Source organism: Schistocerca americana, chromosome X, assembly GCF_021461395.2.
Source record: "Schistocerca americana isolate TAMUIC-IGC-003095 chromosome X, iqSchAmer2.1, whole genome shotgun sequence".
In the NCBI taxonomy this organism is placed as follows: Eukaryota; Metazoa; Arthropoda; class Insecta; order Orthoptera; family Acrididae; genus Schistocerca; species Schistocerca americana.
Window position 1 is genome coordinate 530329565 of NC_060130.1, and position 13188 is coordinate 530342752.

General features: G+C 48.8%; 1 protein-coding gene across 1 annotated transcript in view; it reads left to right on the forward strand.

The window, feature by feature from the left end:
• LOC124556120 (Down syndrome cell adhesion molecule-like protein Dscam2) overlaps positions 1-13188 on the forward strand; it is an 859872-nt gene that overhangs the window by 322936 nt on the left and 523748 nt on the right. The window contains exon 3 of the mRNA XM_047130140.1: positions 240-404. Coding sequence (XP_046986096.1) covers positions 240-404 — 165 coding nt within the window. The remainder of the gene's footprint in view (positions 1-239; positions 405-13188) is intronic.

Sequence of the window (13188 nt, forward strand, 5' to 3'; positions counted from 1 at the left end):
CCTTTTTTTATGAAGGCATCAGGAAGCTTATACAACGATGGACCAAGTGCGTTGAAACGCAAGGAGACAATGTCGAAAAATGATGTTCTTTTAAGTTTCCTATTTGATTACAATTAAATTTTATAACCACTTTGCGGGTAATAATTGACATACCCTATTATAGTATTTGACCCATGTAATAGTTACATTAGCTGTGTGATGCTGCTGCAGCAGCTACAGGTTTTTTATTAATGTTCCAGCGGTGGTGAAACAGTACTACGAGGTGCAGGTGTACGACGAGTTCGTGATGGCTGGCAACACTGCTGTGCTGCGCTGTCACGTCCCCTCTTTTGTCAGGGATTACGTCGCCGTCACGTCATGGTTACGTGGTACGCGCGATCCCATTGTCACCGATATAGACACAGGTAAGAGCTTCCTTTCTACTTCTTCTGCCATTCCTGATTCATGTTCAGTAATTTACTCAAATTCGACTAGCAAATGATTTCAGAAACTTCTCGAATTGAAACGACAACACCGTCGGACTTCTTTGTAATCTTTGTATGTGTCGCGGATAGAACGTAATTATTAAAGCCTCATTTGTATGTACGTTATATATAATAACCCTCGTTCTGTTGTTACGGCTCTACCTCTTATTTTATTCCTCTCTTCGATATAGTTTCGTGGAAATGAATAATATGTCTGAGCTCTATTTCTCAGAGTAAAATCTTCTGAGTCAAACAATAAGACGCGCACCACTTTTAATTAATAATTTTCTTATTCAAGATTACTTGATGCTGTTCCACAGATGATCCGTTATTTGTTGGATTTGTCTATTATATCTTTTTCGTTGTATGCTAAATGAAAGTGGAGATGCAGGTCTACCGGTTTGACGAAATACCCTAAGAAATTTGCGTCTTACTGGAAGGCAGTAAACGGGTGACAGTCATCGACACAGGCGTTCGTGGGGCATGTTGACACTGAGAACAAGAAGGGGCAAAAATACTATAGTTGGTAGGGGAAGGAGACTAGAACTAGGGCTAAGGAGTATTTCTAATTTTTTCGAAGACGGATACCGACTTGTAAGTAACGGTAGAAAATTTTTAATTTAGACTTGTTACAAACCTGCATTATACCGACTTTTAAATCTTTCTAGGAAAATGATGATTACACCATTTTTCCTCTTTCACTGAGTGGGCGGTGTTGGGAGGCGGGGGGGGGGGGGGGGGGGGCGCCCTATGTGCGCTTTTGGAGCACAAGAATGTCGGAGGAGGCCAAAATACTGATCTCTGTCTACCGAAAGCATTTCACTGAGCAAGATTGTAAAAGGGTTCTCCCTTTTGATTGTCGCATGAACGTCGAAATGATATTATTGAGATAAGTGATCGTTTGTAAGGCTATTGGATCTGATGGGGATAGCGCTACGAGTCTATTTACTCGGATCAGCCGGGACATTAAGACCACCGACCTACTATCGATATAAACCCATCCAGGCGATAGCAGTGTCACCTGGCGAGGAATGACTTCTGTAATCCGTTCAACATAAGAATAAACCTGATGTAAACATTGCACTATATATTCTTCCGCGTTTGCTTGAAACTCATTGTATTTACATTTCCCGTGGGACTGCAGCCAAGCTGCCGCGCGTACTGTAAAGTACGATAATACGAGGGCAGTTCAATAAGTAATGCAACACATTTTTTTTCTGAAACAGGGGTTGTTTTATTCAGCATTGAAATACACCAGGTTATTCCCCAATCTTTTAGCTACACAACACTATTTTTCAATGTAATCTACATTCAATGCTACGGCCTTACGCCACCTTGAAATGAGGGCCTGTATACCTGCACGCTACCATTCCACTGGTCGATGTCGGAGCCAACGTCGTACTGCATCAATAACTTCTTCATCATCCGCGTAGTGCCTCCCACGGATTACGTCCTTCATTGGGCCAAACATATGGAAATCCGACGGTGCGAGATCGGGGCTGTAGGGTGCATAAGGAAGAACAGTCCACTGAAGTTTTGTGAGCTCCTCTCGGGTGCGAAGACTTGTGTGAGGTCTTGCGTTGTCATGAAGAAGGAGAAGTTCGTTCAGATTTTTGTGCCTACGAACACGCTGAAGTCGTTTCTTCAATTTCTGAAGAGTAGCACAATACACTTCAGAGTTGATCGTTTGACCATGGGGAAGGACATCGAACAGAATAACCCCTTCAGCGTCCCAGAAGACTGTAACCATGACTTTACCGACTGAGGGTATGGCTTTAAACTTTTTCTTGGTAGGGGAGTGGGTGTGGCGCCACTCCATTGATTGCCGTTTTGTTTCAGGTTCGAAGTGATGAACCCATGTTTCATCGCCTGTAACAATCTTTGACAAGAAATTGTCACCCTCAGCCACATGACGAGCAAGCAATTCCGCACAGATGGTTCTCCTTTGCTCTTTATGGTGTTCGGTTAGACAACGAGGGACCCAGCGGGAACAAACCTTTGAATATCCCAACTGGTGAACAATTGTGACAGCACTACCAACAGAGATGTCAAGTTGAGCACTGATTTGTTTGATGGCGATCCGTCGATCATCTCGAACGAGTGTGTTCGCACGCTCCGCCATTGCAGGAGTCACAGCTGTGCACGGCCGGCCCGCACGCGGGAGATCAGACAGTCTTGCTTGACCTTGCGGCGATGATGACACACGCTTTGCCCAACGACTCACCGTGCTTTTGTCCACTGCCAGATCACCGTAGACATTCTGCAAGCGCCTATGAATATCTGATATGCCCTGGTTTTCCGCCAAAAGAAACTCGATCACTGCCTGTTGTTTGCAACGCACATCCGTTACAGACGCCATTTTAACAGCTCCGTACAGCGCTGCCACCTGTCGGAAGTCAATGAAACTATACGAGACGAAGCGGGAAAGTTTGAAAATATTCCACAAGAAATTACCGGTTTTTTCAACCAAAATTGGCCGAGAAAAAAAATGTGTTGCATTACTTATTGAACTGCCCTCGTAAGAGTAAGTTTTGGTTGCGCGTTACGCGCGCATCGACTTAGCGATAATACGGGACAACAGCTTTGCCAGATCATTTAACTTGGACTACACTCGCCGGTCAGCTGGTAAAGCTAGCATGCAGTGACTTGGTCAGCTGTAGTTCACACATAAGAGACGAGCACAGTAGCAATACAGCTTCGAATGTCATTTAATTTTTAAGCGGAATGAAATAATACACTGCAAATCTCCCACAATACCACAATACGCTCGTTAGACAACTAGACGAAAACCGCAACACGGTATCGTTTTTAGCTAACGTACTATTGTAATTAAAAACAAGAATGATGAAAATTCCTGACTAAACCACATGGTAATTTTTCTGCATAAGCTGTGTGGCAGGAAGAGAGTATTGAAGGATTTCGCTGTATGGCTAAATATTGAACCCACTGAAGGTATTACTTAAAGTCAGTTGTCTGGTAATCTCTTAGCTATTTCCTTATCCGAATCTGAGAAATACATTTCAGTTCTGGAAGTCTTATTTTATGATGGGCCGTTGTATATCCCGCCAGCGCTCGGCAGTGAAGTGTGAAAAAGCTGCGTCCGTTAGTTCCAGTACGTCTGGCAGCTTAACGGTCTCGTTACTTCTTGGGCCAAATCCCACAGCTTGGCTTCGTATCAGTTCTGTTGGGTTCATATTGTAATGGTACAGTAGCAAATGTAAAAATAAAGTATTTGTATGATGTGCTCGATGTTGTGAAAATGATTGTTTTTCATGTTTCTACGATACTTACTTACCTCTGGGGTATAAAACGATAGACATAGTCCAAATAAAGAGAATTTAGTTTTCTATTTCTGCCTTACAAAATTAAATTATTATGTTTTCTTAATTTAATCAACTTTTGTGAACAGTCTCTCATAAAACGTCGATAATTAAGAATTTGTATTTGAAATGGAAACAGGAATTTCGCGTCCAATACGTAATTAGAAACCAGAAGACGTGCAATATTCATAAAAATATGGTGATGAATTTTATAATTGCGAAGTGTAGGTATTTGAAATCGAACGAGAAAAAATACTACATTGGGGTGATTCGCACCTGTGCGCGAATAACCGCATGTGGTTCAGAGTCCAGTACGCTAACGACAGCGTTTTTTTTTATCTAATTTTGTTCTATAATGTTTGTTGGATATCTCCGGGGCGGACGTCCGACGACACCCGTTCAGGTTCTTCGTTGATCCGTTCACTCAGTCCTTTTTTTTTTTTTTTTTTTCGTTCTTTGCATCTGCTCGTGGCGAACGACGCAAGACACTCGTTTCAGTTCGTCGTTGATCCATTAACTCAGTTTTTTTATTACGGAGTGCTGCCAACCCTCTGACCGAACACCTCCTGAGTTACCGTGCCGGCATGTTGGAATCGTTACCAACTACATTATACTGTATACAACGCTGGGAAATCTTCAAAGCCGATTATCTCTCTAAATATATGAAAAACGTTAAGAACAGCCTTTACTTCTCGGCACTTTTCAACCGTATTCCAAGTCTGTGTTTCACTACGGAACATAAAGCAGCCTCCGCCATTTTCATACTGCCACATTAACAGCGCGACAGTCAGACCACAACGCTGCAGAGGATGTGATTGTACACGATTTGTGAAATTAAAACAAGGTAACTAAAGCGTGATTAAGAAAACCGTTGATGGCTGTTAATACATTTTAATATCTTAAAGTTTCACTTAACGTATCTTAATAATAAGATATCCAATACATAAGTAGGACCTACTTCCTAGAGCGTAACAACACCAGTGTACGTGTGCTACGGCTTCTGACCAATCATCGCGTTTGTGTTTGCTCACATCAGGTTTATTCTTATGTTGAACGGATTATAGTCAGACATGTGCACAGCGCATGCAGCTCCAGTGAGCGTGCTGTCCGTTTAGAATGGGGAAGGCGCGCGATCTATCTGAGGCTTGACTGAGGGCAGACTGTGATGCCCTGGAGGCTTGCCACGAGCATTGTCGGGTGTTCGAGGAGTGCTGTAGAGAGCACCTTCAACACGTGGCAAAGCAAGGGTAAAACCATGTCCAGACGTCATGGGGTTGGGCGACCATCCCTCATTACGAATGTCGGACGTCATAGGCTGGACAGACTAGTAAAAAAGAACAGGCGGCGAGCTGTGGCGGAACTAGCATCAGACTTTAATGCTGGCCAGGGTACAGTTGCGTCGAACACACAGTGCACAGAAAGCTTCTAACGAAGGACCTCCGCAGGTGATGACCATGCATATCCAATTTGCAATACAACACTGGCAACTACGACTTAATGGGCACGTGACCATCAGTACAGAACGTTAGTAATAGCGTAAAGAGAGCATCTGTGGACTTGAGAGTTGACTGCATCAAGGGAAATTATACATTCAAGGGAACCTATCGTTCTCTTTTCATTGACAGGTCCTTAAACTATTGTTCTGCTGAGAGGATTATGAGCATGGGGATAATCTGTCCTTACTTATTGCTCGGTTAAGTGGTTTTCCATGTCACTCCAAACCCTACGCCCTAACCACAACGATAAATTTCATTAAGTAATCCAAAGCAGTTATTATTTGATGTCCCAACTGGGAGCAGTGATGTATGAAATGATAGCTGTAGTTTCAGAAGTCGACGTGAATTTGTACCATCACGGTTATGGGTTTCCCAACCACTAAAGGCCTGCTAAGTGTACTTTCTTTTTTTTAGATTACTATAGAATTTCAAAGTTGGCTGGTTCTTTCAGCTTCACCAGGACGAAGATCGAGATAGGAAAGGTTCTACAGTGTGATAGGATAGTAACTACAACAGATACCACTGCGATGTGTTGAGAAACACGATCCATCCAAGGTTAGAGCCTGAGATCGCTGAAAATACTCTTACATCCAAATTACTGGTACTCACTTTCCGGTCGTCCACACGTAGCACACTGTGCCGTACTGCAGCGCCAATGTTCAGGAATGAGAGAAAACTGCCCCATTAATGTCGCCCATGGCCATCGCTCTCACAGCCACCAAAGCACGTGTCTGCCAGATTTTTGTGGCAGCATAATTCACCCCTTTCTGTGTCAAAGTGAGATTTAATCCAATACAGTGGATATCATTCTTTCTTCTAGTGTTTTAGCTATGCACTTCTTTGTTATTCTTGAATTGGGATGGGTTATTAATGACAAATTTCATAAGTGAATATATGTATTGCGAAGGTACTGTGAATATCCCGAGTTCCTTAAATAAATGTCTGCAAGATGATCTTGGGTGGGCTCCAGCTATTATTCTGATTACACGCTTTATTGCAGTGAATACTTTCTCTCTTAATGACGAATTTTCCCAAAATATGATGCCATATGAAAGCAGCGAATAAAAATAGGCACAGTAGTCTAGTTTACTGATATGTTTATCACCAAAATTTGCAATAACCTAACCGTTTCAGCACAGCATCGATGTGTTTCTTCCAACTCAGTTTCTCATAAATGCACAAACCCAGAAATTTTGAGTATTCTGGCTTAGCAACAGACTTCCGTTCATAGTCTATGTTTGTCAATGGTGTTATGCCATTTACTGTACAGAATTCAGTAAACTGTGTTCTAAAAATATAGTGAGAATCCATTTGTACAGAACCACTATATAATTTTCATAAAGACATTATTTGCAATTTCCTCAGCTGATTCTTGCTTCTTGGGTGTGATTACTATACTTGTATCATCAGCAAAAAGAACTAGTTTTGTATCTTCATGAATATACAGTGCAAATTCGTTAATATATATTAATACCAATAATGGACCCAAGACTGAACCCTGTGAGATACCTCCCCAGTTAGAGGACTGGTTGGTTGGTTTGTGGGATTAAAGGGACCAGACTGCTACGGTCATTGGTCCCTTTTTCTAAATTCTAAAAACACGCACAGAGAATGAAAACGATTAACAGAACAGAACACAGACGACACAGAACAAGAGAAACGGAGATAAAGACCAGGCAAAACGAAGTAAATCACACAGAGTGTGACGGTGGTTGGCCGACCAGAGGAACAAAAAAAGGAAATGCCAACCACCGAGAACACATTAAAAACCGAGTTTAAAACCGTAGGCCAAAAGCCAGAATCAACACTAAACAATAAAATAAAACACAAACACTCAGATTAAATGATAAAAAAACCCTGCCCGAATAAAACGTAAAACTAAGCCAGCCATAGCAGGGTCATCAGATAAACGGGCAGGGAGCGTGTCAGGCAGTGCGAACGTCTGCCTCAGCACAGCTAAAAGCGGACACTCCAATAAAATGTGCACCACAGAGAAAACGGAGCCGCAGCGACACAGAGGTGGGTCCTCACGGCGCAATAAGTGGCCGTGTGTCAGCCGAGTGTGTCCAATGCGCAGCCGGCAGAGGACAACAGACTCCTGGCGGGAGACCCGAATGGACGACCGCCACACAGTCGTCGACGCCTTGATACGACGGAGTTTGTTTGGTACGGGGAGGTTGAGCCATTCAGCGTCCCATAAATCGAAAATTTTGCGGCGTAATAGGGCCCGCAAATCAGTCGCCGGGAGGCCAATCTCCAGAGGTGGTTGACTGGTGGCCTCTTTCGCCAGGCGATCAACATTCTCATTCCCGGGGATCTCAATATGGCCTGGGGTCCAAACAAAGACCACAGAGCGGCCGCAACGGTCAAGAGTAGACAGGGACTCCTGGATAGCCATCACCAGACGGGAACGAGGGAAACACTGGTCGAGAGCTCGTAAACTGCTCAGGGAATCGCTACAGATAACGAAGGACTCACCTGAGCAGGAGCAGATATACTCTAGGGCACGAAAGATGGCGACCAGCTCAGCAGTGTAAACGCTGCAGCCAGCCGGCACTCGACCAGCGACCATCGAGCCGTCAGTGTAAACTATGCCAGAGCCCTGATACGTGGCAAGGATGGAATAAAAGCGGCGGCGTAAGGCCTGTGGAGGGACTGAGTCCTTCGGGCCCTGTGCCAAGTCGAGCCGAAGGCAAGGGCGAGGCACACTCCACGGGGGTGTACGCAGAGGCGCCCAGAAAGGAGGGGGGAACAGGGAAAAACCTAAGCCTGGAGAGAATCTCCTTGATGCGTACGGCGATCGGACAACCCGACCGGGGCCGACGGTCTGGCAAATGGACGACTGACTGTGGGAACAGGACACGGTAATTTGGATGCCCGGGCAAGCTAAAAACATGGGCAGCATAAGCAGCCAGTAATTGTTGGCGTCGTAACCGTAGTGGAGGGACACCTGCCTCCACCAGTATACTGTCCACAGGGCTGATGCAGAAAGCACCAGTGGCAAGCCGTATCCCGCTATGGAGGATTGGGTCCAGCACCCGCAACGCAGATTGGGAAGCTGAGCCATAAGCCAGGCTCCAATAATTCAGACGAGACTGGATTAACGCCTGGTAGAGCCGGAACAGGGTAGATCGGTCGGCGCCCCAGCGGGTGTGGCTCAAACATCGCAGAGCATTGAGGTGCCGCCAACACGCCTGTTTGAGCTGCCGGATATGAGCCAGCCAAGTCAACCGGGCATCGAAAACCACCCCCAAAAACCTGTGTGATTCCACCACTGAAAGAAGTTCGCCATTAAGAGAAAGCTGCGGCTCCAGGTGGACAGTGCGTCGCCGGCAGAAATGCATAACGCAGGTCTTGGCTGCCGAAAACTGGAACCCATGAGCCACAGCCCAAGACTGCGCCTTGCGGATAGCGCCCTGTAGCTGACGTTCAACAGCTGCAATGCCAGTAGAGCTGCAGTAAAGGCAGAAGTCGTCAGCATACAGGGAAGCTGAGACAGAATTTCCCACGGCCGCAGCGAGCCCGTTAATGGCTATTAAAAACAGGCAGACACTTAAAACAGAACCTGGCGGCACGCCGTTCTCCTGGACGTGGAAGGAACTATATGAGGCTGCGACTTGCACGCGGAAGGTACGATACGACAGGAAATTGCGGATAAAAATCGGCAGAGGGCCGCGAAGACCCCATCCATGAAGCGTAGAAAGGATGTGATGACGCCACGTCGTATCGTACGCCTTCCGCATGTCGAAAAAGACAGCGACCAGGTGCTGACGGCGGGCAAAGGCAGTACGGATGGCCGACTCCAGGCTCACCAGATTGTCGGCGGCGGAGCGGCCTTTACGGAACCCACCCTGAGACGGGGCCAGAAGGCCCCGAGACTCCAGTATCCAATTCAAGCGCCGGCTCACCATCCGATCGAGAAGCTTGCAAAGAACGTTGGTGAGGCTAATGGGGCGGTAGCTGTCCACCTCCAAAGGGCTCTTGCCCGGTTTCAAAACGGGGATGACAATGCTCTCCCGCCATTGCGACGGGAACTCACCCTCGACCCAGAGACGGTTGTGCAGATCGAGGAGGCGTCGCTTGCAGTCCACTGAAAGGTGTTTCAGCATCTGACAGTGGATGCGATCGGGCCTGGGAGCAGTATCAGGGCAAGTGGCAAGGGCACTGTGAAATTCCCACTCACTGAATGGAGCATTGTAGGATTCAGAAGTGTTTGTGCGAAAAGAAAGGCTCCGACGTTCCATCCGCTCTTTAATGGAGCGGAAGGCCTGGGGGTAATTCGCAGAAGCGGAACTCATAGAAAAGTGCTCTGCTAAGCGGTTTGCAATGACGTCGGAGTCAGTACAAACTGCTCCAATCAGTGAGAGCGCAGGGACGCTGGCAGGGGTTCGATAGCCATAGACGCGTCGAATCTTGGCCCAGAACTGCGATGGAGTGACATGGAGGCCAATGGTGGACACATACCGCTCCCAGCACTCCTTCTTTCCCCCTGCGGGTTCGGGGGTTAGAATAGGCCAGCGGTATTCCTGCCTGTCGTAAGTGGCGACTAAAAGGAGTCTCACATGTTTCGGCCTTATGTGATGGTACCCTCTCGGGTTTGACCTCCATCTTTCTAAATTATTCCGAAGAGCGAGCCAATTGGGGAAGGGCGCCTTACATGGTGCACTGTATCCGTCGTGCAATTAGACCTTTAGCCGGCTTTCTCGTCGTTGCAATGGTGTCCGGCTCGTTTTCGATCTCTTGGGCGAGGATACGTCCCTGGGTGCGATTACCACGCTGCACTCTGCAGTGTTTCTTTTAACTGCGCCGACGACCTTGGACATTTTTGCACCTAAGATCCAGCACAGTAGCCAGTCCGTTGTGGTGGGGCCGCCATTTACCCTCTTGGTTGTAGCCCCCTGACAACACAGGGATCGCTCTATTGATGCCTGCGCCATTAACTCCCCACGTATGCCAAGGAGTAGATGCCTATCCTCCTGGGGTATCGGGACTCCCGGCAACGGCCATCCTGCCAGGTGGCCTTTGCTGTGGCTGGGTGGCGCCCATGGGGAGGGCCCTTGGTCGGAATAGGTGGCATCAGGGCGGATGACCCGCAATGAAGCGTGGTACATCATCTCTCGCTGGTGGGCCTCCACCAGCAGTCTCTAAGCGATCGAGGTCTAACCTCAACGGCAGGAAATACGAACCACGATCATTTCCCTCCCTAGCCACTCCATGGGAGGAACGTATGGCAAAAGAAGGCGGTGTGGAATATTCCCCCCGGTTCCTTGTGTGTACACGAGTTGATGGGGAATCCTTTCTGTCAACCAAGCCCCAGTTTTTTGTGGAGCATTTAGAGGACAAGTTCGGGGAGGTGGAGGGCTTGTCCAAGATGCGCTCTGGTTCTGTGTTCATCAAATCGGCATCCTCTGCCCAGTCACGGAGGTTGCTCAGTTGTGACAAGTTGGGGGATGTTTCAGTTAGCATCACGCCGCATAAGAGTCTCAACATGGTCCAGGGTATTATATTCCACAGGGATCTTCTTCTGCAGTCCGACGATGAATTACGCGCCAACCTCGAACGACGAGGTGTTCACTTCGTCCGGCGAGTCCATCGGGGTCCGAGGGATAATCAGGTAGCCACCGGTGCTTTCATCTTGGCCTTTGAGGGTGATGTCTTACTCGAAAAGGTTAAGGTGATGGTTTACCGTTGTGATGTGAAACCATATATCCCTCCTCCGATGCGGTGTTTTAAATGCTGGGAGTTCGGGCACATGTCATCTCGCTGTACTTCCAGCATCACGTGTCGGGATTGTGGACGTCCTTCGCATCCTGATACTCCATGTGCTCCGCCTCCCATGTGTGTTAACTGTGGGGAACACCATTCCCCCTGCTCACCGGACTGTCGGATCTTCCAGAGGGAAAGGCAGATAATGGAATATAAGACCCTGTACCGCCTGACCTACACCGAGGCAAGGCGGAAATATGAGCGGCTACATCCTGTGCCCATGACGTCTACCTATGCCGCTGCTGCAACACCAGTTCGCTCTCAGCTCTGCCAGAATTCCCCGGCCCCCTTGGTTGCGGGGGGCACTTCACGCCCTGTTGCTCCTGCTCCATCTACTTCAGGAGCAACACCACCCCAACCACCGGGGACAACTGTTCCCCCTTCACAGCCGGAGAAGCGTGAGCCTTCTTCGGCTCCTCTCGCCCGGAAGGGGTCCCTTGGGGCCCTCCCATCCCAGGCTTTGCCCAGTGCCAAAGCGGACACCCGCAAGTTTGTCAGACAACCACCGGTCGCTGGTCGTAGGGCGTCACGGTCGTCTTCAGTCCCTGAGACTGACCCAGTGAGGCCCTCCCAGCCAGACCCACCTAAGCCACAGCGCGCAAAGCAGTCAAAGAAAAAGGCTCCCAAGCATCCTGAAATTGTGGTGGCACCTGTCCCACCGCAACCTTCTCCCTCTGCGTCTGAAGGTGAGGTGGAGATTCTGGCGTCCGCTGAGGACCTGGATCTCGCCAGTCCCTCGAACGCAATAGATGGCTGTTGTACAGGTGGTGACTCAGTAGCAACAGGGGCCCCGGAGGCGTAATCTGCCTCCCCAGTCCCTTCACGCCTTTCCCATCCATGGCCAATACCATCCTCCAGTGGAACTGCAGCGGTTTCTTCCACCATCTAGCTGAGCTCCGCCAACTTATCAGCCTTCATCCTTTCCTTTGCATTGCTCTGCAGGAAACTTGGTTTCCAGCAATGCGAACCCCCGCCCTCCGTGGCTATCAGGGTTATTATAAGAACCGGGCAGCTTATGAAAGGGTGTCTGGTGGCGTCTGCATATATGTCCTTAACTCTCTTCACAGCGAGTTTGTACCTCTACAAACAACTTTAGAGGCTGTCGCTGTTCGGGTGTGGACGCCACAGGCTGTTACCGTCTGCAGTATTTGCCTTCCACCGAATGGTGCTGTCGCACAGCATGTCCTGGCTGCTCTGATAGCCCAACTGCCGCCACCCTTCTTGTTGCTGGGCGATTTCAATGCCCACAACCCTCTATGGGGTGGGACTGTCTCCGATGACCGCGGTTGTGCCGTGGAGCGTTTGTTGGCTCAGCTCGACCTTAGCCTCTTGAACACTGGTGCTCCCACGCATTTCAGTGTGGCCCATGGCTCGTTCTCGGCCATCGATATCTCTCTTTGCAGCCCCGGACTTGTCCCATCCCTCCACTGACGAGTGCATCCTGACCTGTGTGGTAGTGACCATTTTCCCATCTATTTGTCACTGCCCCAGTGTCATTCTTCTGGGCGCCCGCCCCACTGGGCTCTCCACAGGGCTGACTGGCTGGCTTTTACTTCCGCTGCAACCATCGAGTCTCCCCCACAGGGTGACATTGACGAGGTGGTCAGTGTCTTAACCACGTCAATCATTTCGGCGGCCGAGGCTGCCATCCCCTACTCTTCTGGACTCCCTCGGAGGAAGGCTGTACCCTGGTGGTCGCTGGAGATTGCTGAGGCAATTCGCAACCGTAGGCGGGCCCTCCAGCGTCATAGGCGGGGACCCGTCTCTTGAGACCCTCATCGCCTTTAAGAGGCTCCGTGCCTTGGCCCGTCGCCTTATCGCCCGGCGTAAGCAGGAGTGCTGGGAGAGGTCTGTCTCATCCTTGGGCTCCCGTGTCTCCCCCTCGCTCGTGTGGTCCCGGATCCGGCGGATTTATGGATACCAGACCCCTATGGGTGTCCCTGGGATCTCCTTGGACGGCGCTGTCTGCACGGACGCTGCCGCCATTGCTGAACACCTTGCTGCGCACTTTGCTCAGAGCTCTGCGACTGCAACTTATCCCCCCGCCTTCCGCTCTCTAAAGGAGCGAGCCGAGCAGACGCCGTTATCATTACACACGTGTCGTTCTGAAAAATACAATGCTCCTTTCAGCGAGAGGGAATT